The sequence below is a fragment of the Puma concolor genome, chromosome B3 (genome assembly GCF_028749965.1).
Source record: "Puma concolor isolate L17-30 chromosome B3, mPumCon1.1.hap2, whole genome shotgun sequence".
Lineage (NCBI taxonomy): Eukaryota > Metazoa > Chordata > Mammalia > Carnivora > Felidae > Puma > Puma concolor.
The window spans coordinates 67,844,496-67,863,153 of record NC_141672.1 but is presented as its reverse complement, the minus strand read 5'-3'; the positions used below and the strand labels follow the sequence as shown (position 1 = coordinate 67,863,153).

General features: G+C 38.7%; 2 protein-coding genes across 11 annotated transcripts in view; one reads left to right on the top strand and one right to left on the bottom strand.

Moving 5' to 3' along the window:
• Positions 1-8,540, bottom strand: part of HECTD1 (HECT domain E3 ubiquitin protein ligase 1) — a 93,781-nt gene extending 85,241 nt beyond the window's left edge. For all 10 annotated transcript variants that reach the window (XM_025918556.2, XM_086709975.1, XM_086709972.1 and 7 more), the window contains exons 1-2: positions 8,401-8,540; positions 6,790-6,950 (exon numbers count right to left, since the gene is read on the bottom strand). In XM_025918556.2, the coding sequence (XP_025774341.1) occupies positions 6,790-6,929 (140 nt within the window). In that variant the 5' untranslated portion in view covers positions 6,930-6,950; positions 8,401-8,540. The remainder of the gene's footprint in view (positions 1-6,789; positions 6,951-8,400) is intronic.
• Positions 7,909-18,658, top strand: part of LOC147580033 (uncharacterized) — an 83,686-nt gene continuing 72,936 nt past the window's right edge. The window contains exons 1-2 of the mRNA XM_086708531.1: positions 7,909-7,950; positions 8,014-9,409. Coding sequence (XP_086564657.1) covers positions 7,909-7,950; positions 8,014-9,099 — 1,128 coding nt within the window. The 3' untranslated portion in view covers positions 9,100-9,409. The remainder of the gene's footprint in view (positions 7,951-8,013; positions 9,410-18,658) is intronic.

The window sequence follows — 18,658 nt, the reverse complement described above, 5'->3', positions numbered from 1 at the left end:
AAAACAAGCACAACATGAATAATTTCTTCAGTTTCTCAGTATCTGGATATTAGCTACTGTATGCCAGGCACTATGCTTAGCAACAGAAAAACAAAAGTAGTAGTTATATTATGTATCTAGTACCGTAGGAACACAGGAGATGTCTTTGAAATCAACATTTAAATTCTGTCCATTAGGTAAAGACCCAGAAGATTTTGTAAAAGTGAGTGATACAATCAAATCAGTATTTTAAGACCCTTTACACCTCAAAAAAGTTGGGGGAAAAGACCATGAATATTTTAAGACTATAACTCTGGGTACAGTCAGCTTGGAGACAGGGATATCTGTTATGAAGCTACTAGCACTATATGAGCATAATAATTTCCCCATACCAATCCGAGGTATTGTCACTCTTTTTAGTCTCCTACTCCAGGGAGAAAACAGATGTCATCAGACAGAAATCCCTTCAGCTTTTTACCATCAAACCTAAAACATCTGCATTTAATCTCTCCATCTTCCCTGCTTTACAACAAGAACACATAAAATCTCTCTCTCCAACAGTGAGAGCTTTGCTACTAAACTAAGATATTCTGATCAACAGCTTCAGCATTATCTGGCAGCATACTAGGAATGCAGACTATCAGGTAGCACACCAGACCAAATGAATCATAACTTGCAATTTAACAAGATCCCCAGATGATTCACATCATGCACACTGAAGTTTAAAAAGCACCAGTCTTAACAGAAGCTGATTTTCTCCCAGTTTCTCAGAATCCTAAACACTATAGATATTCCATTCTCTCTCCTACCTCTATAACCTTTAAAAGACAAAACCCTACACCCCCATTCCAATCTAATTTTTCAAAAACCTTTTCCACACTCCCCATCTCTATTTCTTCATATCCTACTTCTGGACCAATTCAAATCTGCCCCTTATCACCCTCCATTCAGCTCTCATTAAGATCAATGATCTTAGGGGGTGCCTGTGTGGCTCAGTCGGTTAAGCGTCCAACTCGACCCCAGCTCAGGTCATGATCTCTCAGTTCTTGAATTCAAGCCCCACGTTGGGCTCCGTGCTGGCACTGAGGAGCCCTCTTGGGAGGCTGTCACTCCCTCTCTCTGCCCCTCCCCCACTCATGACCATACTCTCTCAAAATAAATAAAGAAAAAAAAAAGATCAATGCCCTTGAGAATGAGGCTAAAGGACACCTTTCAGTCTTCACCCTACTTGACCTCTCACCACAATTAAACACAATTGTCCTTTCTCTTTTTGAATCACTCTCCTCCTGTGTTGACATGTATACTAACGATGCAAAAGCAATGGTGGATGAAACTGCTGGTGCTTCAGCATGAATCAAGGCCAGGGGTACTAAACTGTACTACTACTAACTGGATTCTTCACTGCCAAGCTCTAGCATGGGGGGAGGGAGGAGCCAATTTCACTACAGAATAACCTTGATGAAGCAACAATAATTATTTTACTATAACTCAACCCTCGAATACCTATTTTTTTTAATATCCTACATCAGAAAATGGAAGTAAGCGTAAAGCACTTCTGCATCCTGAAGAATGATGGTTGTGTCAAAGGAAAGCACTGTTATAGAGCTGAACTAGACACTTTTTTCATGCAACACCATGTTTACTTGAAAGAACTTCCGACAAACCATGATTATTCAGACTTGGATATCTGGCAAACATTTTCTTAAAACTTAACGAAGTAAATAAGCCTTCCCCTTCAAGGAAAACAACTGACAGTATTTATCGCCAATGATAACATTAAAGCTCTCAAGGAAAAATGACAATTTTGGAAAACTTGTATCTGCCACCATGAACTGGACAGCTTCCCAATATTGAAACTTTTCTGATATCAGTATTCACATTAAACAAATGTGAGTTTGTGATACTGTAGAATGACATATGTTAACATTTGGAATATCTGTACAGCTCAGTAAATCAATGATCAGTGCACAATTGTACAAGCTTAAAAATGGGTACAGAGTATAAAAAGTTCACTGACATGATTCAGAATCCACATTGTAACTAACCCTTAAGAAACTATCACTTGTCCAGTTTTGTATGATATCAAAGAAGAATACCCATAATTATATTTAAAAAATCATTACAACATTCCTCCCTTTGCCAACTACATCTATGGAGGATTTTTTTTTCATACATTTCAATCAAAATGCAATGCAACAGACTGAATGCAGAGGCAGATATGAGAATCCAGCCAAATCCAAACTCATGTTCTTAGCCCCTCAAAATTCTTCCAGTGTTCTCTCTCAATGAATGGCACCATCATCCATTATAACCTGAATATTCCAGATACCTCCTTTCTCACTCTCATATACAATCATTCGACAAGTTCTATTTTACCTCCTGAATCTATCTCAAATCTATCCACTTCTTTTTATTTCTGTTACTACAAACCTCTCTCTCTGGATAATAATCTACCAAGTCTACAAGCATTTGTTCTTTCTGTCCTCTCCACCTATCTACTTTTGTTAGAGTAGTTAATGTTTTTGAAAGACAAACATAATCACATCAGTCACTCTTACAGTACTCCACAGTGTTCTACAGTACTTTTATCTCTTAAGATAAAACCAAAAGCTTTTCTTGTCATATATACAAGACTCCATCCCATCTAGCCTCTACCTTCTACAAAGCACTCTGCAACCTTTCCTTGTCCCAGTGACAGTAGTTTTCTCTAAGTTACTCAATCACGTCATACTTAGCCACTTCAAATTCTTCACACATCGCCTCTTCTTTGAACACCTTTCTACCTCACCTCTTCATACTTTATCCCATAAACTTATTCATCCTTCATATCTCTAGGAAAAACCACTTCCTCAAAGAAAGCCACAGTGACCATTCCCACCCCTCCAGGTCATGTGTGTTCTACAAGCGGTCATAGCACCCTAACCTTTTCCTTCATCGCACTTATCACAATTTATAACCACAATTTTATTTCTATAATTACTTAATATCTGCCTTCCCTATTAGACTAGTAGGCACCATAAGAGCAGAGACTCTATCTGTTTTGGTCATCACCATATCTCTAACATCTGACATAAAGTAGGAAGACAATTTATAAGGTTAAACCTTTGTCACTGTTGTAAGTATTTTTTATTTTTTCCTGTAAATACACAAGAGAAGGTTTTTACCACTGTATTCAACCACTTTGGAATCCAGACTCGAGAGAGTCTTCTTTGGGATCTCACCCAAAGAATACACTAGGAAAATCTTTAATAGTGGTTGCCTTTGAACTGATTAGTCAGAAACAGGAGAGCAAGAGACTTTGTACTCTGTATCCTTTCATGCCCTCATAATTAACTAAGATGATTATTTTTTAAAAAAGAGCCTTCTGGTACCTAAAAGTAGTACCCCTAATATTTCATTTTCTAGATCTTCTGGGGAAATCTTAGATTCCACCCTGAAAAGACAACTTTTCAATTATACTGTCTGAAAATATAGTAGGCAGGATCTACGAGAACCCAGGATGCATCTACTTATAATAGTATGTACAATAATCATCCATTTTAATGTGAATGCAAAATCATTTGTAATTCATTTAATTCTTATTAAATTTGTAACATATTAAATTTAACTCACTAACCACAAATGAAAGCAAAAACTAACCCCGAACTTGAATTTTACTCTCTAGGGCATAACCTTATAAGTTCAGGCATTACTAAGAAACATCAGTTTCACAGAAAATATATATTCATTAACTTCAAAAAGACAGTCAAAACTGGTACAAAAAATGGAGAGCCATGTAAAATCTAAATTAAAAAAAAAGACTTAACATCCGCCTTTTTTGACTAAACAGGCATATAACTATTAATATCTGAACATATATTTACTCAATGTAACTAAGGACTCTTTGCTAGTATCTTATGAATTCAAGTTGGTATGGGAGATTTTCACCAATATTCAAAATATGCGTATCATCTTGTTTTTCCCTACCTTATTTGTTGACTGTTGCAAAGAATTTAAAAAGGCTCTCCAAAATCAATCACTTTTACAAAATAAAGTCCCAAAATGAAATTCAAAATTAGAAATTTAATATTAGTATGCAGCCCACTTTAACCAAAACACTTCTCACATTCTTTCATTTAATCCTCACAAAGAGCCTACAATAAAGAAGATAACTGCTATTTTATAGAGAAAGAAAGGCTCTCAAAAGCTAAATTACATGTCGCTGATCAAGAATCCAAGAATCTGAACTCAGATCTCTGATGCCACAGCCCATTCTTTCCACCTCACTATGGGGCCTCTCTGGTTTAAATTTTCCTTATGACAAGAAAAAGCTGACTAAAGAACAAAGAGAGCAAACTAAGTTTTGTTTCTTTTTTTAATTGTCACAAATTTAATCAAACATCCATTTTTAGGTAGACAAATGACTGTTATGCCACAGGAAACAGGGATAACCATTCCAATTTGAAATAGTCTTGTATCTTTACTAAGTAAATAAAAAATATAAGTCACATCGACTTTAATTTCATCTTTCTTAAAATTACATTGTATCAAATATAAAAGTCTAGAAGGGAAAATGGAAAAAATAACAATTATGTTACGATGGTAGAATTTTATATAGGGATGAGTTTTATATTTTAAAAATGTCCTTAAAAATTGTTCTTATATGGTAACACTTTTTTTAATGCCATTACAAATTACTATACATTAGTACCTAAGAGAAGATGCAAAACAACTGTTAATTTGACTAGCAAGTGTAACTTTTTTTTTTTTTTTTAATTTTTTTGAACGTGTATTTTTGAGAGAGACAGTGTGAGCAGGGGAACCAGGCAAAGAGAGGGAGACAAAGAATCCAAAGCAGGTTCTAGACTCTGAGCTGTCAGCACAGAGCGCGATGTGGGGCTCGAACTCACGAGCCCTGAGCCAAAGTTGGACATTTAACTGACTAAGCCACCCAGACACCCACAAGTATAACTTTTTAAAATACCAAAAGTGGGGCCCCTGGGCAGATCAGTCGGCTAAGTGTCCAACTCTTGATTTCAGCTCAGGTCATGATCTCATGGTTGTGGGATCCAGCCCTCTCTCTGTCAGGCTCCATGCTGAACATGGAGCCTGCGTGGCATTCTCTCTCCCACCCTCTCTCTCAAAATAAATAAACTTTAAAAATTTTTTTTTTTTTTTTTTTTTAGGGGCACCAGGGTGGCTCAGTTGGTTAAGTGTCCAACTCTTAGTTTAGGCTCAGGTCATGATCTCACAGTTCATGAGTTCAAGCCCCACATCAGGCTCCACACTGTAAGTGCTTAGAATTCTCTCTCTTTCTCTCTGTCCCTCCCCAATTGTGCTGTCTCTCTCTCAAAATAAATAAAAAAGAAAAGAAAAAGGAAAATTAAAAACAAAAAAATTTTTTAATAAAATACCAAAAGTAATTCTCAAGTTAATAAAGACCTTCTAATGAAATCTATGAATATTCAAAATTCTACTTCACTTTGCCATGAATCCTGCTAAAACAAGTGTCAACAGGAGGGCTAAATTATTATAAAGTTTGTTAATAACAAAAACTAGTTGACATAAATTGGCCATTAACAAACTGTGATTTTGAAACTTTGTTTATAAGGGTTTTTATCTTAAGATTTTTATCATTTTAATCAGATTTACAACCAAAAGTTATTTTCGTTTATTAATTCATCTTATTCATTCAAAATTGAAAACAATTAAAAATACTTTGTCAATTTAGTAATAAGAGCCTTTATTGCCATCAAAAGAAATTAAAATAATTATACCAAGTTTTAAGTCAACATCTAAAACATTTTCTAATTTCTTCAAACTAGCATTAAAACAAATACAGAAAACAACTGAGTTTTCATTTACTAACTACTGGAATTCAAAATTGTAATTAATAGAAAATAAACAATAAAAACCAAATGTGTTCAGCATTCAGAAGAATGGTTAATCTAACTGGGCAAGTATCACACGAGGGAAAAAAACAACATTTATAGCCAATCTAGTAATGAATTCTCTTTTACATTTCTGCACTAATTCTACATTAAAACCTCTGAATAAAACTGTTTAAACTCTCTAAAATTTCAAAATCTGTTTCTACCATTCCAAAAATATGCTATAAGAGTAACATCCAATTTAAACCCTCCAAACTGAAATTTACAAAGCAATCATTTGCTTTAACAAAAGTACAATGTCATGTAATACTAATGAAGAAAGGGGAGATTGGAAACTAAGTTCATTATCTTTTCTATTTCCTTGTTTATTTCAAGGTAATTTCTTGGTACAGAAATAGGTACCTTTAAAGAAGTATTTGTATTTTCTCAGTTCATAACGTATTTTGAAAATGAATCAAGTTACAATTAGTTTTCCCTAATTCCTATTCATTCAACAAACACATTTGTGTCATGACAATGATCATTACAGGAATTTCTTCACTTACTAATTTTTATTTCTCAGAAATAAAATGTAAAACTGCAGAAACTTCTAAAAAGTTAACTTTAAAAATTTTTTTTTCAACGTTTTTATTTATTTTTGGGACAGAGAGAGACAGAGCATGAATGGGGGAAGGGCAGAGAGAGAGGGAGACACAGAATCGGAAACAGGCTCCAGGCTCTGAGCCATCAGCCCAGAGCCCGACGCGGGGCTCGAACTCACGGACCGTGAGATCGTGACCTGGCTGAAGTCGGACGCTTAACCGACTGCGCCACCCAGGCGCCCCTAAAAAGTTAACTTTAAAACTCACTAGAGAAAATTCTATGCAAAGTGAAGTCAGCAAATGGTTGAAAACAGATGTCACCAGAGCAACTCCAAAAGATGATGAAGGGATGTACTTACGTTTCAAAACAACGATCCACGTTGTCAGACATCAAAAGCAGCATGCATAGCTGTTCAAGGGCTATTAGCTGCATGTCCCTTTCATCTCCCTGTCCCATCTGTAGCCATTCCAACAATGTATCAGGATCCACATCTGCCATGGTTTTTTAAAAGCCTCTTTGCTTAAATTAAAAAAGTAAAAGGAAAATTCCTTTAAATATCCAGGACAGATCAGCTTGGGTTAAAATTTTTTTTTCTTTTATATCAGCTAGAACCAAATGTTCCTGGTGTCCTAGGAATTAGAAAAGACTCATAAGTATGTTTGGAGAAAGTACTTTAAAGCAGTTTTTCCACTTCCCTTATTCCTCAGGTTTAATGTTTATATATCATACTAAATAAAAACCAGTTTTGCACAAGAGTATAAGGGTAGGTAGTTTCTACTTAACTGGAAACCAGAGCTGTCTTTGTCAAACACAGTCAAACAAGCTTCAGATCCCACTACTGCTATCACCCAACGTCTGTGCCAAAAGGCAAAGAACACCTTCCTAAAGGTTCTTTTTTTTTTTTTTCCAGCAAACTTCTTCCCCCCTCCTCCACCCAAAACTGATCTTCAGATAAGGGTTAGATTCAGTATTCTGAGGAGGCTCTAAACACTTTGATCCAATCCCCCTCTAAAAAAAGTTTCTGCTTTAAGATTATCTCCAATTCCACAAATTCTGCTGACTTCCTAATTTACTTACTGCTTCTTAAGATGTCCACATACGAACAATAATTAGATACAAGATGTATCTATGAATAAAGGCTTGGTTAAGAGTTCTGGCAGTCCTGGCAACTATTCTTAAAAGTTTAAAAAAGAAATGCTAAAAGTAAATGCAATGGACTAACACCTTACGGATCAGAATACAAGCCAATCTACGGTCCTCTTTCCCCATCCTCACAGAATGGGGCAGTTGGCTTAAAAACAAAACAAAACAAAAACAAAAACACGAAATAAGAGAAGCAGCCCCAAAAGGCAAGTCATTACAAAAGCCCGTAGGCGCCCTGACGGGACGACAGCTTTGGGTCCCACGTACGCCAGCTGCAGGTGTGTGAATCCAACCGCGGATCACGGTGGGCACCCAACGGCGGCGACCAGCAGGAATGACCCAACACTCCGGGCCCAGCCGAGCCCCGCGCCGGGAGGTGCAGGCACCTGGCTCTGGTTTCTTGGCACCAAACCCCGCTAAGTTAGCTACCTGTGTCTAGGAGGGGGAAATTCAGGAGGAGAAGCAGCAAGCCTCCAGTGCCCAGAACAGGCCGCCGGGCCGAGCAGGGCGGCGGGTCTCTCGGGAGCTGCGCCCGGAACTCCATGGCTCCGGGGGACGTCCCTGGCCGACCCGGCGGCGAACCCTTCTCAAGGGCAAGGGGGGCCCGCCACGGGCTCCGGCTCCGGCAAGCCGGGCCCCGCCGCGGGCAGGGCCGAGGGACGGGAACAAAGGGGCTAAGCGGGTAAGCCCGCAGCAGCCCGGCCGACCTCAACTGGGGCTGGGGTCTCACTCCCGGGACGCCGCCGGGCATCCCGGATCCCGGCCCCCAGGCTGGCCCTTCCGACCGCGTAAGGCACTCCCGCCTCCCTATCCTTTAAGCTCTTACCCGGGCTTGTCGTCCCAAACCGCTCCCGTCCAGCTCCAAGCAGGCCGCGGGCAGAGCCAGGCCCGGCCGCGGCCCTCGAGTTACCAGGAAGCCGCAGGCCGCGCAGGTCGAGCCGGGCAAGCGGCACAGGAAAAGCCGCGCCTCGTCCCTCCCCTTCCTCCGTGGGGACCTGGTGACAGGGAAGCGAGAGGTTCCCCCGACCGGCTGCAACCAGCGCACGTCCGGTCCCCGGCACGCGGCTCCTCAGGCCTGAAGCTCAGAGGCTCGCGCGGTGCTGCCGGCGGCGGGGGGAGGCCGCGTCCATCGCGATCCCGGAGGGGTAAAGGAGGAGGGTCGAACGAGAGCGGGGCGGGGAAGCTGCGGAGGGCAGCCGAGCTCGGCGGAGGCGGAGCAAATCGACTCTCCCGGCAGCGGCCCCGCAGGCCGCCACGTGGGGCGCTGCGGAGACCTGTCGGCCGGCGGCGCAGCAGCGCCAACCTGGGGCGCCGGGCGACCGGGCGCGTGGCCGCCACTACCGGGACGGTCTGGCCCCGCGGGCCTCGGACTCCCTTATCAGGAGTCGCTTTTCGGTCGTATGCCTTGGCCCCTTTACGCTTCGCTGGCAATGCGAGCACGCTCCCAGCACCCCCGCACACTGGTGCACGCACGCTCAGCTTGTTTTGCACCGTGCCTACACACTTAGCGTGCTCCTGCTGTTAGGCCCCCACCCTGCACGTCATAGCGGTGGCCCAACCTGTCCTTGCCTAGTCTCCGGCCCGGCGGCCGGCACTCCGACGCGAGCTCCCCTCCTCCCCGCCCAGCAGCCCTACTCGCGCGCGGAAGTGCGTCGCAGGAGGAAAAGCACCCTCCCCCCCACCCGGTGTCCTGGGAGGCGAACCCCCTGCAGTTCACGAGAAAGAAAACCTTTCACCATAACCCTGAGCAGAAAATATTTTCAAGTATTATCTCCATCCCACTGATAAGAGAACTGAGCTGCAAAAAGCGTGAATTCAGGCTCAGTGGCGTCCCGGTAAGCAGCGCAGCTGAGAGTGTGCTTTTGACTGTCTTTTCTGTGGGTTGTGGTCTCAAGTACATCCGTGGTTATTCCTTTCAAACGTTTTGTTTTACACGCTTTGAAAATAAAATCCGCTTGCTTCTAAGACGTACTTGGAGATTTTTAGGATGTAGTTAATTGGAAATGTAAATATAGCTGTTTTTAATAAAGAAACGAACCCCTTGCTTTGTGAGATAAGCAAACCCATACCTCGGACACTCTCACTGTACTTTCCCCTTTTCATCTTTTAAACAAAAATGAATATTACATGATAGAATTTGTGTCCCTTTAAGCAACCTGCATATGCTTAGCCAGTATTTTGGAAATTACAGATTTTCACTTCAAACATATATAGGCACGTGTCCCACTGTCGCAGGTAATGATCCCTAGGTCTCCTGTTAACAGTTCAAATCAAGAGAAAAGGGTAGAGGATTCCACTATCTTGTCACAACTACAACACATACAGAAAATTCTTTGGTAGCTATAAACATGATTTGGAGCTACCAGGAAAATCTTCAAGGAGGAAGTAGCATTCTTTCTGTACCTTGAAGAATGGGTGGAATATAGACAGTGCAAGGGAGGGGGAAGAAAACAAGCAAAGCCTGATATCTTCTGACAAAGGAAAGAGGGACAGTGCCCCGAGCAAAGAATCTGCATTAAACAATGAAGGGGAGAGAAGGTAGGGACTAAAGTAAGTAGGGCCTCGAATGCCAGATGCAGAATTTAAGCTTAGGTGAGTAGCAAGTTTTGGATTAGAACACTGTCTAGAAGAATTAGGTCTTAGAAAGATTGATAGAATGGCTTAAAAGGAGCTACCTAGATAAGAAAATTAGCTGGGAGGTTGCTGAAATCCTCCATAGGTGGAGGGAGAAAGGGCCCAGTTATTGGCAATAATAAAGAGCTAGGGGCGCCTGGGTGGCTCAGTCGGTTGAGCATCCGATTTCGGCTCAGGTCATGATCTCACAGCTCGTGAGTTCAAGCCCCACGTCGGGCTCTGTGCTGACAGCTCAGAGCCTGGAGCCTGCTTCTGCTTCTGTGTCTCCTTCTCTCTCTGCCCTAAACCACTCACAGTCTGTCTCTGTCAAAAATAAATAAACATTAAAAAGAAATTTTTTTTTAAAGAATAAAGAGCTAAATCTAAAAAATATTTTTATTTTTTAAAAAGATATATCAGAATTTAAATGATTGACTTCATTTCGGTTTTTTTGTTGTTTTTTTTTAACCTGCAGAGAGAGCACTTGGAAGCTAGGAAAATGATTATGCTATTAACAGAAAATAGAAAAGTTACAAGAGGGGCACCTGGATGGCTCATTTGGTTAAGCATCAGACTCTTGGTTTGGGCTCAGATCATGATCTCACCAGTTAGTGAGTTTGAGCCCGGTATCCAGCTCTGCACTGACAATGCAGAGCTGCTTGGGATTCTCTCTCTCTGCCCCTTGAGCTCTCTCTCTTTCTCTCTTTCTCTCTCTCTCTTTCTCTCTTTCAATATAAAAAAATTAAAACTTAAAAAAAATGAAAAGTTGGAAGAGACTACTCTTTACTAAATTTTTTTTAAAGATTTTATTTTTTTTAAGTAATCTCTACACCCATTGTGGGGCTCGAACTTACAACCCAGAGATCAAGAGTTGCATGCTCTACTTATTAAGCCAGCTAAGTGCCCCCACTTTACTGAAATTTTAAGGTATTTTCCCTTATTCCTTTACCATCTTTATTCGCACCATCTACTTCTACCCCAAAATGAATGACTGAGGTATGCTTTAAAGAAACCTTATCCAAAAAGTACTGTGACTTTTATTGTAATTATTATTTTAAATTCAAATGTGAACAAGAACATTAAAGTAAAAGAATAAAGCCCTGAAGAAAACAGAAGATCTTGTGATGGCAACTGACCGTACTTGAATATATGTCCCAAGAAACCAAGATATGTTTACCTGGTAATATTTCACCTTGGTGTCAAAATATAAGAATAATGGCCATTGGGAATTGCTATGTGCCAGGCACAGTGAGTCACAGACCTCATCTTCAATAAACTATAAATCTAGGGGAGGGTAGATGTGAACACAGTTCCCTTGTCTGCCTCTGTGGTAGTGCTTATCACATAATATTGTCAAGTACACTGAGAACATCAAGGAGTTAATGGTATCTCAGAAGGCTTCATAAATGATGTGTGAACTAGATCTCAGATGTTGAGTTAGAGCTGGCCAGACATTAGGAAGACCATGTGGAGAGGCATAAAAGTGTGAAGAATGCTCCTCACCTTTTGGCATAGGCCCCACTTCTATGAAATATCTTCAGAATATACACAGTTACTGGGATCCATTCACAGGTTCAAAAAGGAAATTCTCATCATTCAAATTTAAACTCTTATACCACCAACTGACATTACTATGAATTTATTTTTAAAATAAGTCTTATCTTATGAATAACACAGTTATATGCCATTACATATTTTATATATTATATATATATATGCCATACATATTTTATATGTGTATATCATTAATGATGATATAGACATCATTAGATGTAAACATTTCAAACAGGCTACAAATAAGATATCTGGGCATTTCTTCAACTATTAACTGGAAATGGGAGTGTCCCTGGCTTCTCTCAACTTTTGAAAGGCTGCAACTATGAAGGAGTGTAGCCATTTTGGAACAGTAGAAAATTAAGTTTGGCTGGAACCTAGAATAAAGTTAGTGGCCAGAAGAGGACATTGAGGTTAATTGGAATTCATTTTCTAAAGGTCTTAAAACACCATGCTAAGGAGTCTGAAGTTTGTTCTTTGGGCAATGGGGAGCCCTTGAACATTTTAAACAAAGGAGTACTATGATATGATGCAGGTTTTAGGATTATTAGCCACCCTTAAGCTAAAATTGGTTTCCATAAGGGCACCTGGCTGATTCAGTCAGTAAAGCATGCGACTCAATCTCAGGGTCTTGAGTTCAAACCCCACTTTGGGCATATTGCTTACTTGAGAAAATTTTAAAAATTAAAAAACATAAAATTGATTTGTATAAAGGTTTACAGTTAGCAAAAGACTAAAAAATATTTAATCTTCCTATATTATTTTAATATATTTGAAAAATGACCTAACAGAATTAGCACAAGTATTTTCTTTATATTACAAACAAGAAAAAATTCAGAGAAATTAGGTGACTTGCTCAAGGTCTCACAACTAGTAAAGGACAGGTCTAGTTCTCAAACATAGGCCTTCAACTCTGACTCTTAAGAGTGTAAAGGAATATCAGGGCACCTGAGTGGCTTAGTCGGGTAAGCATCCGACTTTGGCTCAGGTCATGATCTCATACCTTCCCTCTACCTTTCCTCATACTGAAAAACAAAACAAAACAAAACAAAACAATGTAGCAGTCTGTGCCATCCCTGACTTGTTATCCAGATTCTTCTATAATATTTCCAGTGTTGGGAAATTATTACTTTATGAGGCACTGCATTTTACTTTGATCTACCAGCTCCAATTATTAAAAGACTGTATGGTAAAAAAGGTTATACATTAGAGTTGGCCAAGCAGTGTGTGAAACCTAGTTCCCATTTTACTAGCTTGGTGAACTTGGTAAATTATTTAAGCCTTCCAGACCTCAGTTTCTTCATATATAAAATAGGATAGCCACAGCTACCTAATCAGATGGATATGAGAAGAATTGAAGAATGGGGCACCTAGGTGACTCAGCTGGTTAAATGGCTCAGATCGTGTTATCAACGGTTCATGCGTTTGAGCCCTTCATAGGGCTCTCTACTCTCAGTGCCCATCCTGCTTCGGATCCTCTGTCTCCCCCTCTTTCTGCCCCTCCCCACATGCTCTCTCTCTCAAAAATAAATAAACATTTTAAAAAACTTTTTTTTAAAGAAATGAAGGAGGTTATATATGCAAAGAACCTAGGCCAGTAGTTCTGAACCTTAGCTGCACATTAGATTCACTTGGGGAACTTTTTTTTTTTAACTTTTTTTTAAAATACACTATTTTTTCAGATCCATTTTAAGCTCACAGCACAATTGAGCAGAAAGTACTGTTTCCATATACCTCCTACCTCTATACCCACACAACCTTCCTATCAAAATCCTCACTATCAGAATAATTATATTTATTACAATTAATGAATCTGCATTGCCACATCATTATCACTCAAAGTCCATGTTTTATGTTGGGATTCACTCGTGGTGTTGTACATTCTATAGGTTTTGACAATGAAATGCATCATGACACATTTTCATCATTATAGTATCATACAGAATAGTTTCACTGCCCTAAAAATCACCTGTGTTCCATCTATTCATCCCTCCCTCCTCAGTAGCCCCGGCAACCACAAATCTTTTTACTGTGTCTATAGTTTTGCCTTTTTCAGAACGTTGGAATAGTTGGAATCATATAGCATGTAGCCTTTTGGGATTGGCTTCTTTCACTTAGTAATATGCATTTTCCCTTAGTAATGTGCATTTAAGGTTCTTCCATGTCTTTTCATGGTTTAATAGCTCATTTCTTTTAGGACTGAATAATATTCTGTTGTCTGAATGTACCATATTAATCTATCCACCCACTGAAGGACATCTTGGATGCTTCCAAATTTTGGCAATAGGAATAAAGCTGCTGTAAACATCCATGTGTAATTTTTTTTCATGTGCAGGCTTTTCTGTGGACATAAGCTTTCAACTCATTCGAGTAAATACCAAGGAGCGTGATTTCTAGATCATATGGTAAGAATATGTTTAGTTTTATTAAGTACCAAAGTGTCTTCCAAAGTAGCTGTACCATTTTTGCATTCCCATAAACAATAAATGAGAGTTCCTGCTGCTCCACATTCTCATCAGCATTTGGTATTATCATTGTTTCGGATGTTGCCCATTCTAATAGGTATATAGTGGTATCATATTGTTGGTTTATTTTGCAATTCCCAGAGTGCCTGTCTTGTTCAGTTGGTAGAGTATGCAACTCTTGATCTCAGGGTCAAGAGTTAAAGCCCCACATTGGGCATGGAGCCTACTTAAACAAACAAACAAACAACTAATAATAATAATTTGCAGTTCCCTAATGACATCATATTGGGCATCTTTTCATATACTTATTTGCCACATGCGTATCTTCTTTGGTGAGGTGTCTGTTTGGATCTGTGGCCCATTTTCAAATTGGATTATTCATTTACTCATTGTTGAATTTTAAGAGTTCTTGGGGGCATCTGGCTGACTGAGTTGGTGGAGCATGCAACTCTTGATCTCAGGATTGTGGGTTCTAGCCCCATGTTGGCTATAAATATTACTTAAAAATAGAATCTTTACCAAAAAAAAATTAAATTAAATTAAATTAAATTAATAAATAAAATGTCAGATACCCAGGCCATATCTCAGACCGCATCAGTCAGAATCTCTGAAGGTAAGGTCTAACCATCAGTACTTTTTAAAGTGTAGTAAGAGACTCTAGTGTGTAGCCAAGGCTTAGAGCCATTGGCCTAAGTCAATACAATAATAACAACATTTAAGTATAATTATAGTAATTCTTATTACTATTGCAGCTAGATTTTATTGGACACTTACCAGGTTCTAACACTCTTCTAAATGTATTACAAGTATTACTTCATTATGGATATTAACTACTTTGACCTACTATCTGTGTGACCTTGGTCTTTCTGAGCTTTGTGTTACTGATCTGTAAAGACCAAGATGATGATAGAAAGTAACCCCTCATTGAATAATTATATTAAACAAGATGATGCATATCATGTGTTAAATACTCAAAAGTGCCAGCTACTAATATTATTGTATTACTGGTTCTGCTCTCTTATGTGGTATGCTAGGTCTGCTCCCTCTTTCATAAGATAGGTCGTGAAACAATTGAAGACAACAGTCGTGTTCCCATGTCCTCTCTTCTCCAGGCAAAGCAAGTCCAGTCCCTTTGACTGCTTTACCCTCCTTAGGTATGTTCCAGCTTCCCCATGTTCATTAACTGATCCCTAAGCCAAAAACAGTGCTTCACATGAGGAAAGACCAGAACAAAGGAGTGCAGTCTTTGTTGCATTGGGTTGGGAGGGTGGTAATCACATCCCTCTTCTGGCTCACACAGAGTTTGCAGTAAGCTAAAGTTGTAATGCCTTGCTCCCTCAACTTCCAAGGCAGCTTTCCTTCTTCACTCTTTTGAGTAGATATTTTTGACCTTACTATTTAGACTTATTAAAATCATTTTGCTCGTTCTGTCACAGTGCTGCCTTCTGTGGCAATCTTTTTGAATCCTGATCAAATATGACAATGTATCATCCATACCCCCAGACTCTTTATTAGTAGTCAGTTAGGTAAAGGTGTTGGACAGAACATGGCCAAAACGAAGGCTCTGGCATATTATAAACCTTTCACCAGGGTTTATTGGTGAAATAAACCTTACTTATCCATTTACTTATTTATTTCTCCATTAAGTAACATCCTCTGGATATAGTTGTTTAGGCAACTATGACTTTATCTTATGACTTTGCCTAACAACATAATCACCTGACCCACTTTTCTCCTTCTTGGCAATAAGAATTTTAATATACTTTCATTTAAAAAGTGACAATATTGGGGCACCTGGGTGTCTCAATTAAGCGGCCAACTCTTGATTTCAGTTCAGGTCATGATCTCACAGTTGTGGAATTGAGCACCACATTGGGCTCAGTGCCAAGTGTGGAGCCTGCTTTGGATTCTCTCTCTCCCTCTCTCTCTCTGCTCATGCTGGCTCTCTCACAATTAATAAATAAACTTAAATAAAAATAAAAAGTGACAATATTGAGAAAATGAAAACCAAAATTGAATTTTGTAGTATAAGATGAACATATTTATATGTAAGAATTTAAAGGAAATCATTTCAAATACCCTTTTTTAAATTAAAAAAAAATTAATTAATTAATTAATTTTGAGAGAGAGGGAGCATGAACAGGAGAGAGGCAGAGAGAGAGAGAGAATCCCAAGCTGGCTCCACACATCAGCACACATCAGCACAAATATGGGTCTCAAACCCAGGAACCATGATATCATGATCTGAGCTGAAACCAAGAGTCCAACACTTAATTGACTGACTCATACAGGCACCCCATCAAATACCTTCTTGAAATTGACTTGCTTCTACTGTGGCCCCTGAATAATAACATTTGAGGAAGTTGGATGAAGAATATATATAGGAACTCTTATTTTATTTGTAACTTTTTTTATGTTCAAACTTATTTCAAAATTAAAAGTTAAAAAACAAAACAATAAGATTAGCTTGAGCTGATGAATTCTTAGTAATGCTATCTACTAGGAATCATCTTCTAAAGATTTCAAAAATGATGTATTTAAAAATAAATTATAGAATTTTGACAATTTGTTGCAAGATTCACCATATCCAATATATATTCCTTGGTTGTGAAGACAAAAAAACAAATTATAGTTGTAAAAGTTGTATGCTTTATGTTACTAGATAGCTTATTCTTGCTCCAAAGCTAAAAAAAACTCTTCTGTAATTTGCTATTTGTCAACATCCTGTATCCTTCATCTTGAGAAAAATTATTCTTTCCAATAAATAGTTTATTATTTTTCTTTAGCATACTTGGGTGCATAATAGTTACTTTACAGGTTTAGTTAGAGGAAAAGTAGGATCTGATTTACAAAAATTCATTCAATAGAAAACTTTCAAGGACCTAACTTTTGTAAAGAATTATATTCTCTAATTATAGGTTTCAAAATATGTATTAGCGGAAAACCTTATATAAGTTGTATACATTTGAAGTTTGTCCTTCTGGATATTTGCCATTAAGGGATTATTGTTAATCATTTTTATTTTATCTATGATAATGGTATAATAGTATATATTTGTAAAAAGAGTCCTTATCACTTAGCAAGGCATATGAAAACATTTACAGATGAAATGATATGATAACTAGGATTTGCTTCAAAATAATTTGAGGGACACCTGGCTGGCTCAAGTTGACAGAGCATCTAACTCTTTATCTTGGTCATAAGTTCAAGCCCCACCATGGGCATAGATCGTTTACTTTAAAAAAATAAATAAATAAGAGACACCTGGGGAGCTCAGTTGGTTAAGAATCCAACTCTTGATTTCTGCTCAGGTCATGATCTCATGGTTCATGATTTCAGGCCCCACAATGGACTCCATGCTGAGAGTGTAGAGCCTCCTTGAGATTCTCTCTCTCTCCCTCTCTCTGTGCCCTTCCTGTGGTTCCTCTCTCAAAACAAGTAAAATAAACTTTTAAAAAATAAAAATAAATAAATGAAATAAATAAATAAGCAAATAAATAAATAAATAAATAAATAAATAAATAAATAATTTGAGGGCGTAGGGGGTAGAGTTAGATGAAACACATTTGGCCATACATTGAGGATAACTACTGAATCTGGATAATAGGTATACATGGCAGTTCATTTCATTTTTTTTTATGTTTATTTATTTTTGAGAGAGAGAGAAAGAGACAGAGTGTGAGCAGGGGAGGGGCAGAGAGAGAGGGAGACACAGAATTTGAAGCAGGCCCAAGCTCTGAGCTGTCAGCACAGAGCCTGACACAGGGCCCAAACTCAGGAACCGTGAGATCATGACCTGAGCCAAAGTCAGATGCTTAACTGGCTGAGCCACCCAGACACCCAAAAAATGACAAATATTTTAAACTATAATAGCAAGTTACTAAATCACAAACACATTACAATCCCATTTTCTTGTATTTGTTTGTTTGTCCTTGGTAATCTTTTTTTTTTTTTATCTTTAATTTTAATTCCAGTATAGTTAACATACAGTGTTATATTTGTTTCGGGTGTACAGTATAGTGACTTAATTCTATACAATTCTCAGTGCTCATTGTGATAAGTGTACTCTTTAATCCCCATCACCTATTTCACCCATCCCCACACCTACCTCCCCTCTGGTAACCATCTGTTTATTCTCTTTAGTTAAGAGTCTGTTTCTTGGTTTGTCTCTCTCTCTTTTTTTCATTTGCTTGTTTGTTTTGTTTCTTAAAATTCCACATATGAGGGAAATCATACAGTATTTGTCTTTCTCTGACTGACTTATTTCACTTAGGGTTATATTGTCTAGCTCTATCCATGTTGTTGCAAATGGCAAGATTTCATCCTTTTTTATGGCTAGGGAATATCCATTGAATATATATACCACATCTTCTTTATCCAGCTATCATTGGACATTTGAGCTGCTGCCATAGTTTGGCTATTGTAAATAATGCTACAATAAACATAGGGGTG